This window comes from Chiloscyllium plagiosum, unplaced genomic scaffold, assembly GCF_037043375.1.
Source record: "Chiloscyllium plagiosum isolate Xiang-an unplaced genomic scaffold, Cpla_swu_hap1 HiC_scaffold_18, whole genome shotgun sequence".
NCBI classification, from domain to species: domain Eukaryota; kingdom Metazoa; phylum Chordata; class Chondrichthyes; order Orectolobiformes; family Hemiscylliidae; genus Chiloscyllium; species Chiloscyllium plagiosum.
In genome coordinates, this window is record NW_028270156.1 from 66,327,796 (window position 1) to 66,354,687 (window position 26,892).

General features: G+C 42.3%; 1 protein-coding gene across 8 annotated transcripts in view; it reads right to left on the bottom strand.

The window, feature by feature from the left end:
• Nucleotides 1–26,892, bottom strand: part of dgkza (diacylglycerol kinase, zeta a) — a 553,752-nt gene that overhangs the window by 137,639 nt on the left and 389,221 nt on the right. For 5 of the 8 annotated variants that reach the window (XM_087996765.1, XM_087996764.1, XM_087996758.1 and 2 more), the window contains 4 exons: nt 19,651–19,826; nt 8,693–8,791; nt 6,501–6,614; nt 2,762–2,875 (listed from right to left, as the gene is read on the bottom strand). In XM_087996765.1, coding sequence (XP_087852891.1) covers nt 2,762–2,875; nt 6,501–6,614; nt 8,693–8,791; nt 19,651–19,826 — 503 coding nt within the window. The remainder of the gene's footprint in view (nt 1–2,761; nt 2,876–6,500; nt 6,615–8,692; nt 8,792–19,650; nt 19,827–26,892) is intronic. The other 3 variants (XM_087996762.1, XM_087996760.1, XM_087996763.1) reach the window with 3 other exon arrangements.

The following is a 26,892-nucleotide window of genomic DNA, read 5'->3' on the forward strand; positions in this document are numbered from 1 at the left end:
GGATTCTACTCTATTCTTTTGGAATGGTTAATTGGCTCAGTTGGAATTAAACTAACAAATGAACAGCTTAATGAGGTAGCATAATATTGGTTCAGTATGACTTCGGTGCGAGTTCCACAATGCAGGCTTAGCATCATTCTGAGAGGATAGCCAGGAAAACAGATAGATATGTTAAAGTAAATATTGTAAAAGTTGTATCTTGTATTTTTCTGTGTTTTTGATTGCGGACTGAAATATTTAAGAAAAAAGACAAGAGTTGTCGAACTATTGATGCAGTTTTTAAAGCAAGTTACTAAGACTTACTGGAAGTGATGTTTACACTGCTGCTTGTTCAGTCAATGGGAGAAGGTTAGTTGCGGACCAAGTGGCACGGGGGAGTATGTACATGATGAGCCTCAGTCAACAACAAATAGCTGACGGAGTGGAGACGAGTTGTTGCTGAAAAAAGGTGTTTTGCCTACAAGCAACTATGTGATCAGCACCCAGGTAGTTGAACAGCTTGTGGGTGTGAATGATACTTCCAGAGAACTCCAAAAATGAAGATCTCATCTCTCTCTCTCTCTTTCTCTTCCTAAAGCCTGAAAAACCCAGTTTTCTTTTGCCTCACTGCTATAATCTGTGGCTTTTAACTAATAAACCAGAGACTTCAGTTGCTCTGTACTTCTTGCAAGGATCTGAAATTACCTTGAGAAGAGAGATTGGAAAACAGCAGACAAAAGCATAATACTTCAGTTGCTGGAAATCTGAAATAAAAATCCAGAGTGCTGGAGAAGCTCAGCTGAATTTCTCCTGGCACTTTCTGTTTTTATTGTCAAAGATCAGCAAAATGGTTCATCTCAGTGCCTGCGTGTAGGCAAAGTTTTGTAGGAGGGTTAGAGCTTTAAATGGCAAAATTATATATAAACAGGTTATAGTTGTTTGCTCACAGCTCAAATCTATAATTTAATAATTAGTAATAATTAGTAATTCTTCTGTCTAGAAAGCTGCCTGTATTTTCTGTCAACCTGGCTCAAAAGACAGAAAATTGGGAAATTTTGCACACTTTGATGAAATCTTTAACGTTTGTGACAACTCCATAATTAGCCGGGAGCTTGATTTTCACTGTGCTATGCCAGTTAAGTGCAACAATATTAAAAGCTGAATATATCACAAGTCTGGTGAGGATGAAGATAATGGAATAACACCTTGCCAATGATGTGCTGTTGTAAGTGACTGATTGATTTTATGTTCATAGTCTGCATTATTTGCATTGTGATTGAGGGAATTTCCTCAAACCCATCCCCAAAGCTTCCTCGGCCCAATCCCACCTCGAGGTTGGAATCCAACTGTGTGCAGCAAACAAATTCACCGCATGAAAACGTACATGATATTTTCAACAGAACTTGTTCAGAGATACTATGAGACATCTCTGGAGCAGGTGGGACTTGTGCCTGAGCCTCCTAGCTCAGAAGTAGGTCTTTACCACTGTGTCGAGAGTGGAATTCCTGATGAAGGGCTTATGCCCAGAACGTCGATTTGCCTGCTCCTCAGATGCTGCCTGACCTGCTATATTTTTCCAGCACTGCACTCTCAACTCTGATGTCCAGCATCTGCATCCCTCACTTTTTCCCCCTTTACCATTGTGTCACAAGAGCCCCCTCAGACCCACTGAAACCAGACTGAACCCAGTGCATATGGGCTGTGACCAGTAAGTGCTCACTTTAGGGTCGGAATTGATTGCTGGGTATAAAGGTCAACCATAGACCTGGCTGCCAAGAGTTCATGCTGGTGAAGGTGGGAGTATGTTTGGGAGTGTAACCACTCCACCTAATTAACTGCCCTTTCCATCTCCAAGCTTGCCACCTCATGGAGATGATGCCACCCTTAGATTCTGCTTGCTGTCAAATACACTCGTCTACTGCAAGTCTGGCAGAGATCCCACTCCATCTCTCTCTATCTTACTGGCTTGACAATGGACTCAGCACTCATTCCAATATTTAAACTCCCTCGCTTACTGCTCAGTCTCTTTGCCACCAGGCACTGCTTGCTCATTTACTTCAACCGCATCCGGAAAATTCTACATTCACATAATGAGGACTTTTTTTTCCCTTGAACAATATAACCAGGCTTTAATTATTTGCTGCCATACTAATTCTTTACTCAGGATATTTTTTTAAATCACCCAAGCAATTTTTGCAAGAATTAAAATATCTGCAACATTTATACCAACATTTGCGTTCCTACATCTATCAACTTTCCTTGAAGAGGTGACATTGGTTTAAAATGCGTCCCTCATTCACATTTTATAAGCAGGCTTTAAATGTATTACAAGCCAATTTTAAAATCAGTCCTGTGGTGAGTTCCCAGTGCAGAGCTACTGTAGGCAGAGAGATCAATCCGATCACCCAGACTACATAAGTGAAGCTGTCTCCATGAGAGCTGGAACGCCTGGCACATAATAGTAGGCACAATAATGCAGTGTTGGACAAATGCTGACTGGAAGAGCTAGCAAAAAACGTGTACGATAACCTTCCAAACAAATACCGAAAGTAATAAGCATTCACTAGTGAGTCCCCAAACCCAGGTTTACAGGTCAGCGGTTTATAACTTATACGTAAAATGATGCTGTTATTTAGGTTTACTTTGCGAAAATATGGGGTTGCGGGTGGGGGGGGGGGGGGGGGGGGGGGGGGGGGGGAGGAGGAGTGCACACTCTGCTGCTGATATCAGTCAAAACAGAAATGTCAAACCCTCTCAGGCAGTTCCACACTGAAGTCCATACCGTGCTGCTGCCTGGCTTGGCAATGGTCCCTGTGTCAACGTCGGCAAGGATGTTGGTTTAAAGTCTGCTGCTGTTGTGTTCGATCGATGCACACTGGCTATCTTGGCACCTGTCCTATAGCAAAAGAGGAAACAAAACTGGGTTATAATTTACAAACATCCTCTCTCTCTCTCATGAATTCCTGACAATTTACTTCCAATTGGCAGATTCTTGATGCTGAACCATTTATTAATTGTTTTGCAATTTGTGGATTCCTGGCACTGAGATGTTTGTCAGGGCTATCTGAGGGAGCACTTGGTTATTTATGAGTGACCAGACAATCAGTGTGGATTTGTGAAGCATGCCTGATTAATCTCGTGAAATGTTTTGATGAGATCATTAACTTGCTGTGGATAAGGGATTGTCTGTGCTTACTATCTACATTCATTTCCTGGAATGTCTTTGTGGCAGAGTGGTCACGTACTCAAGTTCCGCCAACCCTGGAGATGTGCCATAACATATCTAAAAAGGCTGATAAAAATTATTTCCGATAAGGTTCCAAGACTGTTTACCAATAAACACAAAAGACATGGAATTATATAAATTTGTCATATGCTGGTTGTATGGGTTTGAAATTGGCTGTAGGGTAGGAGTGACAGACAATAGTGATAAAAGGACCTTTATTTCATAGTCAGGATGCACGAAATTGTATTTACCCAGACATCTATGTTTGGGTTTAAATTTTCACTATATTTATCAATGGTTTCAGTGAAGAAATAGAGAGGCTTATAAAGTTATGCAGATGGGGGAGCAAGTAGTTGCACAGACACACTGACAGACTGAATGGGTCGACAAACCTGCACAACCGGAATTTCATGAAATAAGTGTAATGTCATATATTTTGACTCCAAGAATGACAAATTGGAGCATTTTGTTAGTAGGGAGAAACTACAGACTATGAAATAACAAATGAAAGTCCATGAACAGAGAACACTGACAGCTATTGCACAGCCATGAAAAGTAAAAAAAAAATTGAAATGCATCAAGGCAACTGGAATACTAAAGGAAGGAAGTTATGTTTCAGTTGTTCAAAAATTTGGTCTGACTATATCTGCAGTACTGTGGTCAGTTCTGAAGAACACATCTCAGGAAATACGTTGTTATAGAGATACGCCATCTGAAACATGAGAGTTTCATTAACTGTGCAGACATCTACATCTTGGACTTCTTTGAAAGGACGTTTTGCCAAACACAAACATCTACTTCTAGTAGGGAAATGTATTGCATTTGTAAAGAATACAAGTTGTTCCACTATTCTACAATATCTGTTTGTGGGAGCTACTAGAATTGAACAGAGAGATATATTTACATGGAACAACAGGTTTTGCCCAATCTCTCTTCTCTGGCTGAATCATCAGACTTTGAGAGTTGAAAACTGACTGGAAGGCCTCATCATTGCAAATGGAGGGCTCCAAAAGAAAAATTCAAAATCTCCACCTGTCTCCAGAAAGGCGAATTCAGCAAGTCATGACCGATGCAGGTAGATACCATAGTACCAACAATTTGTGTGCGAAGTGACTTAGGCCGCAGACCAACATTTGGACAAACTGTGAATAAGGAGTTGGAAAGAGGTCACAACCCTGAGGTCAGGGAGAGGAAAGTGGCCAAAACTCGGGGCAAAGAGTTGGGAAGAGGCCGTAAGCTGGAGGGTCGGCGAATGGAAGACTTGCAGCATATGGAAACAGTTCAGCACTTGCATATATACACAAGGTTTACTGTGGAGAGACAGTGGAAGCTCTCCACAAACACAAGATTGGGGGAAAACTCCAGCAGTTCGAACCAACCGTGTCACATATTAAAACTAACACTATATGATGACGTGAGTTGTCCTTACACATAAATGACTCAAATTACATGTTTAAAATCTTATCCTCATTGATAGGTACTTTCAGCAGTACTATTCTCACATTGAGGAATGATGAATGGATTATCGCAGGCAAACTGGGGATAACGAATGGTTTTAGAAACAAGTGTGAGAAAATAATCTGTGCGCTCACCTGGTTGAAAAAAAATGGAATAATGAGCCATGAGAAACAAAATGGAAAAGAGGGCTTGTCATAAGACCACCTACTCACAGAGGATACAGTGGTGGGCACACCAATGATAATAGAGCTCACTGGCCAGCAGCAGGAAACATTTGATAGCAATTGGGGTACAGAAATGGTCGCTGATTTCAATCTCCAGAGCGTGGTGCTGAAAAAGCACAGCAGGTCAGGCAGCATCCAAGGAGCAGGCGAATCGACATTTCGGACAAATTGACATTCCTGATAAATGGCTTATGTCTGACACGTCGATTCTCCTGCTCCGCGGATGCTGCCTGATCTGCTCTGCTTTTCCAGCGACACACTCTCGACTCTGATCACCAGCATCTGCAGTCCTCACTTTCTCCCAGCTGATTCCATTCACCCAATTTCACACCTCATCAGATATAGCTGGCTAGGAGCTCATTTCAACATGCTCTTGTTATTGGATAGATCAAATACTGATGGGACAGGGGACGGAGTTGTAGGGAACAGGGCTGGACCTTGACGACAGTGAGTGAGTGCATCTCGCGTTGCATCTGCAGAAGAATAACTTGCATTTATATAGCATCTTTAACATAACAAAGTGTGTTACACTCTCCAAGTGTGTTACAGGAGCATGAACAAACAGAAGTCTTTGTGCACATTAGCCCAGTGAAAGAGGTACATTTCAGGAGTCTCGGAAAAACCAGACAGAAGACTGGAATTGGAGAGTGGTTTAGCAGGGGCTTAGGCCCGTACAGTTTAAAGACATACCTTCCAAAGGTGGAACAAAAAAACTGGAGATGTGCAAGACACCAGAATGGTCGGAGTGCAGAAATTCAAAGAGTCGCAGGCCTGGAGGAGATTACAAGTATAGCAAGGGGGCTACCATTGGAAACAACCACTGTTATTGAACAAGCAGGATAATTTGAATTGGGAGCCAAAGCATGTGTGAACAAGCAAGTGCCACTTGGATTCAGAACCTGCAAAACTTCCAGTGGTCAAAACAATCAGGGAAATATGTTGTCTAACATTGCAAATCTATTCCAATGAACAGAATGAGAAATAGTTTTCAGAGATGCATATTGAAAAAGATGCATATTTTGTCAAGGGCAAAGGTTTCCAAAGAGCCATGAGAGTTAGACCTGACAAGACATTCAGCAGAAGAGAAAACGGTGCACTGTGCAGTTTTAAGTTTAATTTGGAGTGTTGGTTTCATTCCCAGTCAGTTTTGGAGGACCTATGGATGGAGGGAGATCATGTTTATTCTCCCCACTCCTACACCCCCAACCTCACTCCAAATGAGTTCAATTACAAAAGAATGCATCAAAACCCTTGAATCTGACATTTCTCCACCATTAATGTTCAATGCAGGTCATTTCCATTTGAATTTGAACAATGCCCACAAACCAATTGGAACAGTGGATTTACTTGTTTTCAAGAAGCAGGGGGTGGAGGAAAGATGAATAAGAGCCACTTAGCACGGGATAGCTGCAGAGATGGATGGGAACCATGCGGTTCATAAAGAACAGGGAGCCTAGCCACTTTCCATCCCGTTTTGAAACTGCGCATTGTGGAGGGTTTCTATCAAGCTCAGCTCTGCTCCGCACGCTCTCCCTGTGACTTCCCCCTCTCCTCAGGCACTGGCATTTTGTTTCGGTTTTGTGTCCATTTGCTTTTGAAGCTTTTCTCCTCACCTGCTGAGCAAAGGCTTTGAGACTCTGAGCGACTCACTGTGGGCGAGCGCCTCAGCAACCGAACTGTCGCTAGAAATACGCTTCCTCTGGGAGGCTTTCTGCAAATCCAAAATTCTGCAATGAGAATGAAAAAAAAAATTGGCTATGAACTTAACATAGAACAGGACAGTGAGTGTGTGTTGGGGGGGGGGGGGGGTGGGAAGATTGGTCTGTGTGTGTGTCAGAGAGAGAGAGAAAGAGATAGAGACACAATATGAAAGATAGGGAAAGAGAGAAAGTGAAAGGAAAAATGAGAGAGGGAATAAGTGAATGTAAGAAAGACTGTGCAAGAATGAAAAAAGAATGAGAGATAGAGAGAGAGACTGGGAAGGAGTGAATTCATATAACTATATGACAGAAACAGCAAGACAGTGTGAGATTGAGGTTTAGAGAAAAGATGTCCATAGGTCAATATTTGAGGCAACATTCTGCGCACTTTCTGGTCCCAGGTTGCCTAGAGCTTTCTTTTTCACTTCCAGATTGCTAATAGGTTGGAGAAAATTAATTTCAAAAGCTCCCTCAGTGGCCTTGCCATGAACCCTCTTGTTATTTGTTGAGTGCTGCGGTTTTCCAAGATAGACACCACCTCTTTGCGACAGTAATTGCAAAGATTGTCAATCTTGTTTATTGTAAAGACGTTTTTCCCTCTTGGTGCCATGCAACGCAAAGTAAATACAGACACAGAGAAAACAGGGGCAGGGATAGGCCATTCAGCCCATTCAGCCTGCTCCACCATTCAATATGATCATGACTAATCATCCAACTCAATACCCTGTTTCTGTTTTCTCCCCATGCATTTTGATACTCTTAGCTCTAAGTCCTTCTTAAAAACATTTAATGTTTTGGCCTCAACCTCCTTCTGTCGCAGAGAATTCCACAGACTCACCATTCTCTGGTAAGTTGTGGGAGATCTTTCGACAAACATTCATGTACTTCAGTCAGATGACTGGCACGAGGAAACTCCCAGATACTCTTCATGTTGTTTCATATTCATCTGTAGGTGCCCATGGAGGAGTATTCAAGGCAGCCAGGGCTCCAGTGTCATTGTATGCTTCCCTTATGTAATGGGTCCGTGGGTGGAAACAGGACAACATGCCACTGTGATGCCAGTCATTGTCAAATGAGCTGCTGAGATCATTTTCAAGCTCACACAGCGAGAATGGCCACTTGGGCAAGGAACAAAAGTGCTGCCTACAGACAAGGCACTGCATCGGACAGGGGCTTGGTATAAATTAGAAACCTCGAGTATATAGTATGCATCTCTGAACCAGGGCAATATTCTGTGTAACAAGATTAAGGTGTACAGCTGCTAGGGCCCCTGTATAATATGAGCTGCCCATCCAAAGCATTTTAGCATTGTTCACTTCCATCACTTTAAGTTAAATATACTAATTAGCTAAGCCTTGAAGGGCTGATTAATTCAGAAAAGTAAAAACATGCAGTAAGCTGAGGATGAAGGAAAATAACCCCGTGTGGCTCAATTGGTAGTGGTACTCTCTCTAAATCAGGAAAGAGCGTGTGTGTGTGTGAGACAGAGCGAGAGTGAGAGCATGCACACGTGTGTGAGAGACAGAAAAAGAGAGGGTGAGAGAGAGAGAGAGAGGGTGAGAGAGAGAGAGGGTGAGAGAGAGAGTGACCATCCCAAAAGGACAAAGGCAGTAGTTGCATGGGAATACCAACATCTCCAAGTCATATACGAGCCTGACTTAATCCATATATCTGAGGAAGGGTCACTCGATGCAAAACGTTAACTCTGATTTTTCTCTACAGATGCTGTCAGACCTGCTCCAGCAATTTCTATTTTTGTCTCAGCCCCTATATCACTATCCTTTCAATGCTGGGTCGAAAGCCTAGAATTTAATATGTAGCAGCACTGCAATAGCACCTTCATCATGTGTGCTGTTATGATTCAAGAAGCCTGACCACTGCCTCCTCAAGGTCAACTAAAGGTGAGGAATGAATGTTGGTCTTGTCAGAAACACCCACTTCCTGAGAATAAAGTTTCCCAGTGCTTTTCATTCCCACATAGCACGGAGATTACGAATCGTCAATGGGCACCACTGACTCGTACAAACACATGCAGTAGGTATGAAGAATAGTGCCTGGAATGAATGGAATGAAGACACAACATGCTAACAAAGGAATGACAGTACCTCTTCTTCACAGGAAAGGGGAAGCCAGAGTGTGAAGAGAAGAGAGACTTCTTGTGACGTCTGGTAAGGGCTTCGCTGTCAGAGTGAGGGCTCGTAGGGCTGAGGTGAGGTGGGGGGGGAGGGGAGGGCAACAGAAAGAGGAGAGAACACAGGAGAGAAACAAGAATGTTTTAATTGGAAGCTGCAAGGTGTGACAGAGAATCAGATAAATGAACAGACACGGGGTGAGGCTGAGTGCGATTCACAAACCCGCCAAAGACCTGGTTTCAAGAGCATTCTGCCGTCAATTGTCACCTGCGGTCAAACTCTCAAGTTCCAGATTCACTGAACATTTGATCAAAGCACAGATGCAGAGGCAGTGACTAACTGAAGCTGTCTGCAAGGCGTACTTAATAATAGGCACAAGCTCAGCTGGCTCTTCGAGACCACCCACCCTCACACTATGTGGGAACATTTCTGACACCCTTGGGGGTTCCATAGCCATGGAACCTCTTGGAAAAGCCTGAATTTTAAAAAAAACACCAAGTTACGCTTCATTTACAAATCAGAAACACAATTTTGGGTGCGAAGACCTATATCCAAATCCACATTTCAGAGCACAGACTTGAAGGATACTGCGATTCCTTGGATCTGCACCCAAAGCTAAATTGATTGCACTAAGACCTGCCTTACAATTTTTAAAATTTAATTTATGCTTGCCACTTCCACCACTAGACAGAATAGTCAGTCACTTTACTCGCTTTTGCCCCTCCTCCGCTGAAAATGTCAAGTGGTGGATGTCAAAATCAGAGCTTGCAAAGACACTTGTGATGAATTCCGAGTAGTGTCGTGGGAGGATTAGCTAACTGTTCTGCAGCCAGGGAAGTAAAATCAAAACAAGTGCCTCCAGTGCATCCCAGAGTGATCAGAAACTCTTCAAAAAGCCTAACAATGGATCACTGCATGGCACAGTTCCTCACACGACAGGGCCAGTGTCTTCATGTTATATCTGGCAGTGAAGTGGAAGCCTAAGTTTGAAAAAAGGAACATCAAGTGCCAATATCAGACAGGCCTTGGTGCAATCGGTTAAGACTGGTGTGCAGCTGCGAGGAATCACGATCTCTGAGCAAATGATGAAGGGTTATAAAGGGTGTCAAAGCCAACAACACCTTCAAGCACAGAATGTTAACCCTGAGGGAAAATAAATTCTGAGGAGATCCAACTTATTTTTTCTTTTCATTTATGCATTTGCTGTCTGTCCTAGTTGCCCTTGAGAAGGTGGTAGTGAGCTGCCATCTTGAACTGCTACAGACCACATGTTCTGAAGGGTTTTGTGAAACAAACGCAAGGAAAAGGAACCTACTTCCCAGCACTTGCTGAGTGGATGGGCTTTGATTTTCGATCATCACCAGAAAAGCAAAGAGGTAGGTAGAGAGACATTAATACAGAAGTTTGTTAGGAAATCTCAGCTAGATATGGGGAGGGGAAGCAACGTCCACAAAAAGCAGAGAATAACTTTTTCACAAAGAAGCAACTGAAAAAGGTTTTGGCATAAGAGCAGAGGAATAATATTAATTAGAGGGCTTTTCCAGAGAGACAGGTAAATTGGCCAAATAGATGACTTCAGTGTGGTAAAAGTCTATGTTCACACTTAACTATTCAAAGCAAATTCACTTGTTTCCTTCTACAAAATGGAAACAGGGTACTTTTGCAGCATTTTCTCTGCAGAGCGTGGGTTCCTGAACAACAGTGGTGACCACAGTAAAAGCACATAACTCGCATGACGTTACCACCCACGGCTGTACTCAATGCAACTTTGTCACAATTACTCTGTGCAGATAAACACAAAACTGTCTTTTACCGGTCAAGATGTGACAGAGCTCTTCAATGCAGCCACCCCCACAGGCCTCAAATGATGCACTGGCATGTCACTTTCCCATCATTATCTTATCTAGTGCTTGCTCAGTAAGCCCTCCTGATGGTAAGCCTTTATTGGAAAAATTAGAAAAGTCAGAAGGGAAATAATTACCTCAAAACCTTGCTGCATCATTTGTCATCAACTCTCATTACATGCCAGTTCCTCGCAAAGTACCTGATTTTAGCTTGCAATCAATCTACTCCCTTCAAGAGAGGGCACTACAGGTGTCTGTTTCTGAGCAGCTGACTGTCTATTAAGTTATAGAGTCGAGACAAAAGCTGCTTCCACTCTGCAAATGGAGGCTGGACCACCGCCTGTAACCAGGCTGACAGGCTGGAGAGAGACAGGCTATTATAGCACTGATATTGAGCTCATGAGGCCGGTCTGTTTTTTTTTGGGAATCGCTGCCACGTCTTGCTGCCATTTTACCAGCAACGCTGCACGACATTTCTCTAATTACTAATCCCCAGTAAAACTTTCAACACAAGCAAATAAAAGGGACGCCAGCCCCTGCCTCAGCGTTCATTCCTGGCTAAATACTGCTTTTAAATAAACATCCCATTCATATTCATGATGCAATGGAACACAGACTGTTTATACATTGAGACACTTCAACAGCCAACCAAGCGAAAATGCTCTCCTCAAAATCTCCCAAATGGTGAGTGTTGCGATTCAATGAGTTAACATGCCAGGCAGGAGTTCAATGGACATGGCACATAGGAGGAATTTCAAACAGTTAATTATAGGACATGATTTGAATAGTACTTTATTACAAACTGTGCTGAGTTTCTTTTGTAATGCATGTGGTGGGGTTGGGAATTGTCCTGTGTGATTAATCTTTTACACAGAGACACATACCAGAGAGCCCAGCTTAGATTATTTAATTTTACTTCTCTTCCCTAGAATTTCACAATGGTGACCGACAAGATTTTAAAAAGAAGGAAACATAGCTTTCAGGTGTGAAACTCAAAAGGCATTGGACGACTTCCTGCAGATAACATTTTAATTTGGAGATTTACAGAACACATTGAGGAACTTCAGCATGCACTAGCAAGAGAAACGCCTGCATGTGTATCCCCACACTGACCTCGCTAAAATCCCTTGCGTGGAGAAAATAGATAGTCAGAATCATTTTCCAAGGGTAGAAATTTCAATTTCTAGGGTCATAGGTTTAAGGTAAAAGGGGGAAAGTTTAAAGGAGATGTGAGAGGCGGGGTTTTTTTACACAGAGAGTAGTAAGTACCTGGAATACTCTTGATCAATTGGAAGCACCTTTTTTTTTTGAATCCCTACAGTATGGAAACAGGCCATTTGGCCCAACAAGTCACACTGACCCTCCGATGAGTAACTCACCAGACCCACTTCCCTAACCTATATTTACCCCTGACTAATGCACCTAACTCTATGGGCAATTTAACATGGCCAATTCACTTCACCTGCACATCTTTGGACTGTGGGAGGAAACCGGAGCACCCAGAGGAAACCCACGCAGACACGGGGAGAATGCGCAAATTCCACACAGTCAGTCGCCTGAGGCGGGAATTGAATCTGGGTCGCTAGCGCTGTGAGGCAGCAGTGCTAACCACTGTGCCACCGTGCCGCCCCAAACATGTTGCTAGAGTAGTTAGAGTCATAGAGATGTACAGCATGGAAACAGACCCTTTGATCCAACCCGTCCATGCTGACTAGATATCCCAACCCAATCTAGTCCCACCTGCCAGAACCCGACCCATATCCCTCCAAACCCTTCCTATTCATATACCCATCCAAATGCCTCTTAAATGTTGTAATTGTACCAGCCTCCACCACTTCCTCTGGCAGCTCATTCCATACACGTACCACCCTCTGCGTGAAAAAGTTGCCCCTTAGGTCTCTTTTATATCTTTCCCCTCTCACCCTAAACTTATGCCCTCTAGTCTGGACTCCCCGACCCCAGGGAAAAGACTTTGTCTATTTATCCTATCTATGCCCCACATAATTTGTGGGCGGCACGGTGGCACAGTGGTTAGCACTGCTGCCTCACAGCGCCTGAGACCCAGGTTCAATTCCCGCCTCAGGCGACTAACTGTGTGGAGTCTGCACATTCTCCCCGTGTCTGCGTGGGTTTCCTCCGGGTGCTCCGGTTTCCTCCCATAGTCCAAAGATGTGCAGGTCAGGTGAATTGGCCATGCTAAATTGCCCATAGTGTTAGGTAAGGGGCAAATGTAAGGGTATGGGTGGGTTGCGCTTTGGCAGGTCAGTGTGGACTTGTTGGGCCGAAGGGCCTGTTTCCACACTGTAATTTAATCGAAAATCATAATTATGTAAACCTCTATAAGGTCACCCCTCAGCCTCCGACACTCCAGGGAAAACAGCCCCAGCCTGTTCAGCCTCTCCCTGTAGCTCAGATCCTCCAAACCTGGCAACATCCTTGTAAATCTTTTCTGAACCCTTTCAAGTTTCACAACATCTTTCTGACACGCAATATTCCAACAGTGGCCTAACCAATGTCCTGTACATCCGCAACATGACCTCCCAACTCCTGTACTCAATACTCTGACTAATAAAGGAAAGCATACCAAACGCCTTCTTCACTATCCTATCTACCTGTGACTCCACTTTCAAAGAGCTATGAATCTGCACTCCAAGGTCTCTTTGTTCAACAACATCCCTAGGTCCTTACCATTAAGTGCATAAGTCCTGTTAAGATTTGTTTTTCCAAAATGCAGCACCTCGCATTTATCTGAATTAAACTCCATCTGACACTTCTCCGGCCATTGGCCCATCTGGTCCAGATCCTGTTGTAATCTGAGGTAACCCTCTTTGTTGTCCACTACACCTCCAATTTTGGTGTCATTAGCAAACTTACTAACTGTACCTCCTATGCTCGCATCCAAATCATTTATGTAAATTACAAAAAGTAGAGGGCCCAGCACTGATCCTTGTGGCACTCCATTGATCACAGGCCTCCAGTCTGAAAAACAACCCTCCACCACCACCACTCTCTGTCTTCTACCTTTGAGCCAGTTCTGTCTTCAAGTGGCTAGTCCTCCCTGTATTCCATGAGATCTAACCTTGCTAATCAGTCTCACATGGGGAACCTTGTCGAACGCCTTAGTGAAGTCCATATAGATCACATCTACTGCTCTGCCCTCATCAATCTTCTTTGTTACTTCTCCAAAAAACTCAATCAAGTTTGTGAGACATGATTTCCCACGCACAAAGCCATGTTGACTATCCCAAATCAGTCCTTGCCTTTCCAAATACATGTCCATCCTGTCCCTCAGGATTCCCTCCAACAACTTGCCCACCACCGAGGTCAGGCTCACCGGTCTATAGTTCCCTGGCTTGTCTTTACTGCCCTTCTTAAACAGTGGCACCACGTTTGCCAACTTCCAGTCTTCCAGCACCTCACCTGTGACTATCGATGATACAAATATCTCAGCAAGAGGCCCAGCAATCACTTCTCTAGCTTCCCACAGAGTTCTTGAGTACACCTGATCAGGTCCTGGGGATTTATCCACCTTTAACCGTTTCAAGTCATCTAGCACTTCCTCCTCTGTAATCTGGACATTTTGCAAGATGTCACCATCTATTTCCCTACAGTCTTCCATATCCTTTTCCACAGTAAATACTGATGCAAAATATTCATTTAGTATCTTCCCCATTTTCTGTGGCTCCACACAAAGGCCACCTTGCTGATCTTTGAGGGGCCCTATTCTCTTACTAGTTATCCTTTTGTCCTTAATATATTTGTAAAAACCCTTTGGATTCTCCTTAATTGTATTTGCCAATGCTATCTCATGTCCCCGTTTTGCCATCCTGATTTCCTTCTTAAGTATACTCCTACTTTCTTTATACTCTTCTAAGGATTCACTCGACCTATCCTGTCTATACCTGACATATGCTTCCTTCTTTTTCTTAACCAAACTCTCAATTTCTTTAGTCATCCAGCATTCCCTATAGTTACCAGCCTTCCCTTTCACCCTGACAGGAATATACTTTCTCTGGATTCTCGTTATCTCATTTTATGCAGGCTTCCCATTTTCCAGCCGTCCCTTTACCTGCGAACATCTGCCTCCAATCAGCTTTCGAAAGTTCTTGCCCAATACCGTCAAAATTGGCCTTTCTCCAATTGAGAACTTCAACTTTTAGATCTGGTCTACCCTTTTCCATCACTATTTTAAAAAGAATAGAATTATGGTCGCTGGCTCCAAAGTGCTCCCCCACTGACACCTCAGTCACCTGCCCTGCCTTATTTCCCAAGAGTAGGTCAAATTTTGCACCTTCTCTAGTAGGTACATCCACATACTGAATCAGAAGATTGTCTTGTACACATTTAAGAAATTCCTCTCCATCTAAACCTTTAACACTATGGCAGTCCCAGTCGATGTCTGGAAAGTTAAAATCCCCTACCAAAACTACCCTATTCTTCTTACAGATAGCTGAGATCTCCTTACAAGTTTGTTTCTCAATTTCCCTCTGACTATTGGGGGGTCTATAATATAATCCCAATAAGATGATCATCCTTTTCTTATTTCAGTTCCACCCAAATAACTTCCCTGGATGTATTTCCAGGAATATCCTTCCTCAGCACAGCTGTAATGCTATCCCTTATCAAAAATGCCATTCCCCCTCCTCTCTTGCCTCCCTTTCTATCCTTCCTGTAGCATTTGTATCCTGGAACATTCAGCTGCCAGTCCTACCCATCCCTGAGCCATGTTTCCGTAATTGCTATGATATCCCAGTCCCATGTTCCTAACCATGCCCTGAGTTCATCTGCCTTCCCTGTTAGGCCCCTTGTATTGAAATAAATGCAGTTCAATTTATTCGTCCTACCTTGTCCCTGCCTGCCCTAACTGTTTGACTCACTTCTGTTCTCAGCTGTACCCATCTTAGATCGATCTCTTTTCTCACTATCTCCTTGGGTCCCACCCCCACCACCTTACTCGCTTAAATCCTCCCAAGCAGTTCTAGCAAATCTCCCTGCCAGTATATTAGTCCCCTTCCAATTTAGGTGCAATCCGTCCTTCTTGTACAGGTCACTTCTACCCCAAAAGAGATTCCAATGATCCAAAAATGTGAAGCCTTCTCCCATACACCAGCTCCTCAGCCATGCATTCATCTGCTCTATCCTCCTATTCCTGCCCTCACTAGCTCGTAGCACTGGGAGTAATCCAGATATTACTACCCTTGAGGACCTCCTTTTTAAATTTCTGCCTAACTCTCTGTAATCTCCCTTCAGAGTCTCAACCTTTTCCCTTCCAATGTCGTTGGTTCCAATGTGGACAATGACCTCTTGCTGGCCCCTCTCCCCCGTGAGAACATTCTGCACCGTCTGAGACATCCTTGATCCTGGCACCAGGGAAACAACACACCATCCTGCTTTTTCTCTGCTGGCCACAGAAACATCTGTCTGTAGCTCTGACTACAGAATCCCCTAACACAATTGATCTCTTGGAAGCCGACGTACCTCTCGTTGCATTAGAGCCAGTCTTAATACCAGAAACTTGGCTTTTCGTGCTACATTCCCCTGAGAATCCATCACCTCCTACATTTTCCAAAACAGCATACCTGTTTGAAATGGGTATATCCACAAAAGATTCCTGCACTCGCTGCCTACCTCTCTTACCTTTCCTGACGTTAACCCATCTATGTGACTGTATCTGAGACTTCCCCCCCCCTTCCTATAACTGCCATCCATCACATACTGTTGCAAATTCCTCATCGCTTCTATCTGTCTCTCCAACCAATCCACTCGATCTGATAAGATTCGCATCCAACAGTATTTATGGCAGATATAATCCGCAATAACCCTTAAACACTCTTTAAACTCCCACATCTGACAAGAAGTACATATCACTGCTCAGGCCATTTTTGCTCTTTCACAGTCTACAGACCCAGAAAATAACACGGTCTTATTCCTCTACAAACACTGCCCCAGGTTAAATTAATAGCTACTGCTTATATTTTAAGTTTAATCAAGAGACTTATCTTCAAAAACATAATCAAGAAAGAATCCACTATACTCACTACTGCAGCCTTTCTCTTGGACAGACTTAAAACTACAATCAACTTATCTGATTCTGTGCTGTGGACTTCGCCCAACAGTTCCTCCAAGATTAGTTGTGAATTTCACTGTTTGTTAATTTTCCCAGATGCACTCAGATGTCCAGCGATACACGAATTCAAACAGCAAAGGCGGTAACTGTGCAGGTTCCCTCTCTCTCTCTCTCTCCTGCACTGACCTCACCATGTGCTTCCTTTGTCTGCTCTTCTCCCTTTTAAAACTGCTGTTGTTTGGACTTTTTTTTTCCCAAAGTTCCCAAACAATGCAACAGCATATAAAAGAGTAATTGCTGCTCCTGGAATTCGAGGAAATCACCTCCAGCACCTAAAATACCTCAAAAAAAAAAGGAGCTGCTCTTACAGCCAGAAATTTTTCCCGTCCTCCATCTAAGCCACCCCTATCAGGTACCTTGACAGAAATATGAACAGGCAAGGAAAAGTGGGATATGGACAGCTTAGAGGCAAAAGGTTTTTAGTTCAGAAAAGTGTTGGCACAGTATTGGTGGGCCAAAGGGCCTATTCCTGTACTGTACTGTTCTTTGCTCTTTGTCTTCAATGTGCAAAATAAGCTCACCACTACAACCACATCTCATCTTGTGCAACAACTGCACTGCCTTCCACACTCATTAATACATGGAAGTCACCAGAAGATTGTCAAAACCAAACAGCACCTCAGGGAAAAAGATGTGTTTCCAGGAACTGACTGCACGAAAGAGCAAAGAAATTCAGCGTTTGCTATTTTAAGCAACTGCAAAGTCAAATTGTAATGATCCTCTCGAGATGACTGAATTACCTTGAGGACCATGGACTGAAGTCGATGTTGATTTTGCAGATGATTTGTCCACTGTCAAACACTGCTTGTTTTAGCTGATATGTACAGCGGATTGTCCATTTACCGTCTATCTCAAAGAAAACTGTAATTCCTCACCTTGATTAGATTTTCACTTTGTTACTTCTCACTGCCTGAGGGTCTCCAAACAATGAACATCCATTCAACAGCTTAGAAAATTTGCATAATTTTTTCTGTTTCATTCGTCAAAAAAAACCCACACCTTTTGGCTTTGAGAAGACGAGATATTTATGTTGACTTTGAAAAAAGTATTGTAAAGAGAGCTGGCAGCTGACCGTAAAACTTGATCTACTTGGACCGTAAAACATTTCTCACCATTACAGTGACTCTTTAGTAGATTACCAGAAAGTCTTCTGCTGCAGTTATCTTCATCCATCCAATGCAAACACATCTTCCTGGGGTACCCTGCACAGCTAATGATCACATGCAGCTGAATCAAAGCACATGCATAGCAAAAAATCAAATTTACAGCTACACTACTAAAGCAACTGAAAACACCAGCCACAAACTTGGAAACTGATTCCATCAATGACGTCTCTGACAAAGGTGATAAATGCCCTACTTGTGAGAGGAAGTACTGGGAACGACTTTCAGCTGATGAACAAATCTTTCATGTAATTTTAGATAATTGAGTGCGTTACTAAATTCAAACAAAAGATGGTGAAATCAAGTGTTCACATTATGTTCAGGTTTATAGTTTGCACTTTTGGAAATAAGCCACTGAAACACAATCAATTTTTCATTTACCAAGAAGGGAAGGGATGCAGTATATTGGAAATTGCATTGGATATTATGTCCATTTTAAGTTACTATTCACACATACCAGCAGAAAAAAATTAGAAGGTGGATAGAGGAATCCAACTGTGATCTGACCAGTGCCTCATATAGTTTTAGAAAGACTTCTGTCTTTATTCTTCATTCTCTTTGAAATAATGGCCATCGGCTTTCCCTATTGCCTGTTGAACTTGAATATTATCATGCATGAGGCTCCTCAAATTCCTCTGTGCTGCAGCTTCCTGCAGTTATTCCTGATTTAAATAGTGTTCAGCTCTTCTATTTTTTCTGCCAAAATGCATTATTTCACATTTTCCCACATTATACTACATTTGCCAAGTTTTTTGCCTATTCACATAACCTGTCTACACCCCACTAGAAACATCGTGTGTCCACCTCACTACTTGCCTTGCTGCCTAGTTTGTGTCACCTGCAAACTTGCCGGTAGTGCATTCGTTTCTGTCATTCACATCATTAACATATATTGTAAATATTGGTGGCCCCAGCACTGATCCCAGTGGCATTTCAAAGGTTACAGGTTGCCTTCCTGAAAATGCATGCTTTTATCTAAACCCTGTCTTGTATTGGTCAGCTAAGCCTCTATCCATGTTAATATACTACCCCAACACTTAACCTATTGAGTCACTATATGTCTGGTAACTTATCAAATTCCCATTTGAAACCTAAATATCTACTGCCTCCCCGTTATCTATCTTGCTTGTTACCTCCTCAAAAACTGTAATAAACTTGTTAGGCATGATTCCTCCTTTAGAGCCATGCTGGCTCTGTTTGATTATGCAGTTCTAACCTCTCTGCTATTATATTCTTTATATTAGATTCTCTAACATTCTCCCAGTGACAGATGTTAAGCTAACTGGTCTGTAGTTACCTATGTTTTGTCTACCTCCCTTTTTGAAAAAAGCGTTACATTGACAGCTTTCCAATCCTCTTGAATCTATAAGGATCTAAGGATCCCTGGAAGATCATGTCTAGTATATCCACTATCTCTGCAACCACCTCATTTAAAATCCTTGGATGCATCCCATAAGATCCAGGGGATTTATTGATCTTTCGCCCCATTTGGTTCTCTAATACATTTCTATGGTGATAGTTATTCTATTAATTTCCTGCTCTCTCTAGCCCCTTCATTATGTAATATTTTGGAATACTATTAGGGTCCTCTATTTTGAAGACAGATGCAAAGTATTTATTCAACTCTTCCACCATTTCCTGGCTACCCATTTTGTTGCCTCAGCCTCATTGTCTAAGGGGGCAATGTTCAGATTCAGATATACAAACATTATATACAGTATGCAAGTTGACACAGCGTCCCTGGGTGAACATTAATAAATATTATCTTCAAGTAAGATGATGTTCTACTTCCATTACCTTGGAACGGGTGATATCGGTGGTGAAGAGGAGCATGATGGGAAGGTGAAGGAGTCAGGTGAGCCAACTAAATCAGGCATTCCTGGGGAGGTGCCCACTGTCTCAGTGATTACAAGCTCTGGATCAAGGATGAAGAGCTCATCTTGGGAAATGTCAGTCACGTAATGCAAGTGTTCCTGAAAGGGAGTGCAGAGAAGTTAGCCTTTCAACCTCATAACTGCGCCTAGAAGGAAAGGAAATAAACATTCGCATTCACATTTCACTTTTCTCAAACCGAGGACATTCCAAACTGTGTAACAGCAAATTATGTACTCTTAAACGGAGATGATTGTTATATTCTAGAGAATGTAGAAGACAATTCACTCTCTCACAAACAATAATGAAGAAAGTGATCTGACAATCTATTTTAGATGAAAACAATTCTGCTTTTCTTCAAATAGTGCCACATGGCACCTAGCCTTGGGAATGCTACCCACTGGGTTGTGTTGGATATGTTGACACCAGTCCAGATGAGTTGTTTCTGCTTTACTTTTACAATTTCATTCCATCCATAGAATAATAGGATGATAGATCACAGAGGGAGGTCATTTTAGTAAATCTCTTCTGCAGGATTTCCAAAGCCTTGGCATCTCTTCCAAAATGGGTTTCCCAGAATTTAAACCAATTAAGCTGAACTGGTGCTTCATAACGATTTATATTATTTGTACTATATATTTATTTTCAATTCCATCAATAAACTGATGATCCTGTATAATATTTGAACAATTCCATTCCAATTGACCTTTATTTTTTAATTACATCGTTGTTCCAACTTCCAGGAACTGCCACCACCTATCGCTTCATTGTCCAGACTGCTGGCTCCGGGCATGATTTACAGTGCACTTTGCATCATAGCCTTTCTGCTTGCCTGGGTTTGTTCCTGCTACTTTCCCCTGTTTTTGTTTTGTTCTTTAAGTCTCCCTAAGGTTTACATTGCTTCACAATCCTCAACACAATTAGAATGACAAATGGTTGGCTTGCTCACAGAGTTCACAGCATTATGAAGGGGGTCTAAACCAGTATATCCATTGTATTTGTGCCTTTCAATACTCCTCTAATCCCCAACGTCTCAAATTCTTCGCTTCACTCACCAGATCTAGAACACAGCTGAGGTCAGGCGCACTTTCAAAGGATGGGGAAATGAACTCCACCATGAAAAAGACATGCACACCTGACACCTGCTTCTCATATGCTTGATGACTAGACTGTCAAACACAGGGCCATAAATTTAACAAATCTGGATTATTATGACAAGTCACTTTACATCAGCTAGTATTTTGCAAAATTATTTACTGGAAACACCTGAACAGGGCTCATCGTGTGTTTTGGCACCATTGACATAATTGCAAGTGTTCAATTTACTGTAATTGTGCACTTCAGATATGGTGATTAAATGGAATTCCCTCCTTAATACTAATTATATTAACTGAAGCTATGTAAAGTTGCCATAGTCCCAGAGGACCATAGGCTGCTCTCTCATTACAAAGAGACAACTGCTGGTCGTTTAACTTGAAGGTCACCACACCTTAGGCAAGAGGCAAGGTTGAGAAGAAGTGTCCTTCATGTTAACTTCTGCCAGAATAGGAATTGAACCCATGCTGTTCAAGTCACTTTGCATCACAGATCAGCTGTCCAATGAATTGAGCTAACCAAGGTGAAGTACACAGAGGAACCTCGAATATCCGGCATTCGATTAACCAAATTTTGGATTATCTGAACAAGATCGCAAAGTCCCAATGCGTGGCTAACTATGTTATCCAGCATTCAATTAATCAAATGAAATACTCCTCACCCATGTCCTATGGATAATCGAAGTTCCTCTGTATATAGGTAGAAGGCATTGATTGGATGACTACTTGAGCAAACACAGAGAATGAGAGACACTGAATTAGGGTGCATATACTTGCAATGTTTCACTCTGTGAATAAAATTATTCCAAATAAAGATTGGTTCTGGTTTCTTCCTTCATGAATTGGCTGTCAGTATGAAAAGAATTAAACCTCACTAACTCTTGCTTATCCTTTAAGATGCGCTTGAAATCTACCCTTTAAATAAGTTATTGCCACCTCTTAATTATTGAGTAAGATGGATGGTATTTGAAATAGCCAAGTAACATCATGGTGTTCTTATGGTACAGTGGTAACATCCCTACTTTTGAGTCACAAGACCCAGGTTCAAATACCATCTGTTCGAGAGGTGTGTCATAACATCACTGAACAAGCTGATTGTTCAAGAGAGAAGTTGAACAGCGTTTCATTGGTGGGTCTTCAATACTGTACCAGTTCTGCCTTACCCGAGCTGTGTGAGAATATTTCAGCTGTAGAAATGTGAAGTTACTCTCAAATTGAAGCTGATATCTCACATGTATCTCAGATGCAATGTAACTCAATATTAAGTAGTGTGTCATAGCCTCTTGACTGTTAATCAAGGTCAAGCCCAACTTCTCCCTAAGTCATCCTTCCCCACCATCCTCGACTACAGTTAGTTCTACTATAACACAATGGTTGCGTTCTTGTACAACCCTGCATTATAGAAAAATTGCACTTTAGGAACAGTGCTTAAAGTGTTAGTGCTATAACTGCAATACAGCCAACACACGTTTGAAAGGTTTGCACTGTAGAAACAGCATCCCCAATTTGTTAATTGTGTTAGAACGGATTTGCATTGATGAAACGCGCGTTACAACAGAACAACCTATACTAGCAGGAAGGATTAACGGCAGTGAGACTACAAAAGACTTCCCAGATGATTTAAGCAGAAACCAACAGATACAAGATGTTGACAGTGCTAGAATCTCAATATACAAGATGGTGCCAGCAGCGGTCATCTTGAAGTTTTATTTAGCCACACCATACAAAAGTAAGGTCTCCATCTTTGGCTCAGTGTCAATATTTGGCCTGAGGTACAATCCTATGCAACACCTCAAGAAATATTGTTTTGCAAAAATACTGAAAATGACATTTGTTGTTACTGTTACCAACAAGGACTGGAGTAGATAGAGGGGGAAAAAATCCACTGCTTTATCGCTTGATTAACATACAAAACTCTTATGATCCAGTGAAATTCTTTGAAGTGTTGGTACAGTTTTGGAAGCAAATTCAGAGGAATTGATACAAAGTGGGATTCTGCTTGTGGTTTAGGTGTGGGGTTAGAATCACAGTTTATAGACCATAAAATGCAGAAATGCTTTCAAAAGGAGAAGCCTGAAAAACAATTGAGCGATCAGAATAAATGACAGGAAGTTTCCAAACTGTAGCTTCTATCAATCATGAAGATATTCACATATACACTATTGAACCCAATATCACTGACAGAGTCCTCCACTGGGGATTCAATCGATAATAAGATTAGTCGCTATTGTTTCTGTCTGAAGATATAATTTCCAGAGACAGCACTTAAGAGCTGTATAAATATTAAGGGGTCAGAGCATCTGGTGTGTAAAAGGGGATCAGAACATTTTTAGTGCTCACTTCTCTGCACAGACTTCATAGAAAGGTACAAGCCCTTTTGACAGACTTATTCATTTATCTCATTTTCCCCATAGCCTGGCAAATTCTGTCATTACACAGACAATTCCTGACTGAAAGTTATTGTCGTAGCTGCTTTTCAAGCAGTGCACTTCCACTCATTAGAGGAAAGTGCTTCACAAATAAATTAGTGGGAAAGGAACATGTGCTGAAGTTTCACTGGTTAGGACAAACACAGCTTTTCAAAAACAAACTCAAAAGATCGACAAAACCAGGAACCTGCCCAGTAACTGCTTGAAGCAATAGTGCTTGAGGGAGACATAACTTCAGAATGTTAATCTCTGAAATCAAAACCCAAAAACTAAAAAAGATACCAGCTGGCTAAATCCAGCCTGAGGGAGAATATACCACCTGAATGGCTTATTTCCCCAGACACTGCTCCATCCACCCTTGCTAACCTTAATGTGTCCCACTGAGGATCAGCACAAAACAACAAATCAGCTCTACAATGAACTAAACTACAATATTGACACAGTAGGAACATCATCGTCTTATCATCAACTATGCCACCTGTTCTAACTATGTTATAAACTGACGACTATTTATAAGAACTTTAGATGTGACAAACACATCTGAAATACAACAGTGCCTTTAAAGACTCTGGAATAAAAAATGAAGTAAGAGAACATGTATTAATCATTGCCTCATGGTACTTTCATTACAGACCAAGAAAAGGCTACAGGATGTTGAAATGAAAACAGAATTGTTGGAAAAACTCAGCCAGTCTGGCAGTATCTGTGGAGAGAGAAACGCTCTCTTCAAAACTGGACACCAACTTGGAAATGTAATGGTTTTTATACTGTAGGGAAAAAAAGTGGGAAGGAACAAATGGAACAGATGGGAAGATCAGAGAAAGATTAGAGGTCACAGGTATCATAGAACAATAGGCAATGGGGTCGGTAATAGCTGTAAAGAGGAGGGATAGGCTCATAATAGAAGTGTTAATAAGAGGAGTTAATGACAGAATATAGGTTGGGAACAAAAGCCAAACCAACAAAATCAGACACTTTGGATTCATGGTGAGTTTGGAGGAAATAAAATGGAAGGAGAAAGTGAGGACTGCAGACGCTGGAGATCAGAGCTGAAAATGTGTTGCTGGAAAAGCGCAGGTCAGGCAGCATCCAAGGAGCAGGAGAATCGACGTTTCGGGCATGAGCCCTTCTTTCTGAAGAAGGGATCATGCCCGAAACGTCGATTCTCCTGCTCCTTGGATGCTGCCTGACCTGCTGCGCTTTTCCAGCAACACATTTTCAGCTCAGAAATAAAATGGAAGCCAACATATAACATTACAGCGCAGTACAGGCCCTTCAGCCCTCAATGTTGTGCCGACCTGTGGAATCAGTCTGAAGCCCATCTCTCCTACACTATTCCATTTTCATCCATATGTTTATCAAATGTCATGATCTGAGGTTATTTAACTTAGTGTTGAATCTAGAAGGTTGTAAGTACCTAAACAGGAAATGAGATACTGTTACTCCAGCTTGTGTTGAGTATGTTATTTAAATGATGAGAGATTGCAGAGTTCTGACATGTAGAATGACCTGGATGTCCTAATACATGAACTGTAAAAGATGCAGCATGTAATTAGGAAAGCTAATAGATTGAAACATGTAAAAATCTTTAAGGGTTTTGACAGTGTAGATGTGAGAGCATGTTTTCTGTTATGGGAAAATCCAGAACTGGGTGATCACTCTTTAAAAATGTGAAAACAGAGATCAGATGAATTAGTTTTTCCCTCTCAGATGGCCGTGAGTTTTGGAAATCTCTTCCTGAAAAGATGATGGAAGTAGAGTCTTCAAAGTTTTTTTTTTAAGGCAAAGGTAGGTCTGCTCTGAAGAGAGCTCACTGGATCGAAACTCTAACTCTGTTTTCTCTCCACAGATGCTGCCAGACCTGTTGAGTTTCTCCAGCAATTTCTGCTTTTGTTTCAGATTTCCAGCATCTGCACCTCTGTTTTATTCTCGTTGAGAAAGGGGGTGAAATCTCATCATTGAGGTTACAATCAGACCAATCATGACCTTATTAAATTACAGAGCAGATTTGAGGTGCTGAATTGCCTACTGCAACTTCCAATTCACTGGTGCACTGCAGCAGACCTAGGACAGAAATGCGAAGATAAGAGCACGATGGTGTATTAAAATGGCAAGCTACCATAACGTCAGGTCACGCTTGCAGACTGAGTGGAGATGTCCCGCAAAGCGATCTCCCAATCTGGGTTTGATCTGTCAAATGCAGCAAAAGCTTCATTGTGTGTAGTGAATCGGAGGGGGATGTGATGTTGGAGGTGCCATCGTGGAAATGGTCAAAATGGTGGAGGACGATACTTTGAATACGGTGGCTGGTTTGGTTGGAAAGTGAGAACGAGGGAAACCCTATCATGGTTCTGAGAGGAAGGGGTAGGAGTGAAGGCCAACGTGCAGAAACCAATCCAACACAGTTGAGAGCCTTGCCCACCATAGTGGGAGGGGAAATCCTTGGAAAAGGATAATGAGAAGCACTGTGTAAGGTGGTATCAGCGGAACCGATGCAACACAGATAAAGAAACAAGGAGAATGGAACGTAGTCCTTACAGGAAGTGTAAGGGAGGAGAAGTGCAAATCAGGTAGCCATGGGAGTCTTTAGCTCCGCCATGATTAGGTGACAGCCTCTCTCTAGGAATGGACACAAAGTCAAGGAAGGAAAAGACAGGGCCAGAGCTAGAGTGTTGAAAGTGACAGATGGATGACAGATTCAATTAATCAGAAACAAATTCAATTCAAGGCCAAATGAAAACAGGAAATGACATCAATACAGTAATCAATATACTGGAAAAGCGTGTTGTATGAGGAAACTCAAGTTGAACTAGAACATTGAATATTCCAGAAACCTCAATGAAAGACAGGCATTACCAGGGCCCATGTGGGTAACCATGGCCACAATTTTTTTCTTGGAGGAAGCGAAAAATTATTCAATTGCACGAAAAGATTTACAAGGATGTTATCAAAGTTGGAGGGTCTGAGTATTGGGAGAGTCGGAGTAGGCTAGGGCTGTTTTCTCTGGAGTGTTGGCTGCTGAGGGGTGACCTTACGGGGTCTATAAAATCATGGATCGGATAAATAGACAAAGTCTTTTCTTTGGGGTGGGTGAGTCCAAAACTAGAGGTGTAGGTGAGAGAGGAAAGATTTGAAAGGGACCCAAGGGCAACTTTTTCCACACAGAAGGTGATGCGTGTGTGGAATGAGCTGCCAGAGGAAGTGAGGCGGCTTGGGACAATTACAGCATTTAAAAGGCACCTGGATGGGTATATGAATAGGAAGGGTTTAGCAGTTTGCGGGCCGGGTGCTGGCAAATGGGATTAGATTTATATAGGATATTCGGTTGGCGTGGATGAGTTGGAGTGAAGGATCTGTTTCTGTGTTGGACATTTCTATGACTTTGTATGGGCCAAGTGCAGGCTGGTAGGATTACTTTAGCTTGGGATTATGGTCAGCACAGACCGAAGGCTCTGTTTCTGTGTTGTATGATTCTATGAGAGAGCAAGCTCAGCAAGGCAGAGGACGGCATTGGTCGATGGGGACTATTCCAGCCTTGAATCATGGGAAAAAAAAAACAGAGAGCACTTAGATTGTCCTGAAAGTGAATGGATGTGTAGAGCAATTGGACATCAATAGTTGAACACTGGTGAAACAATGGGTTT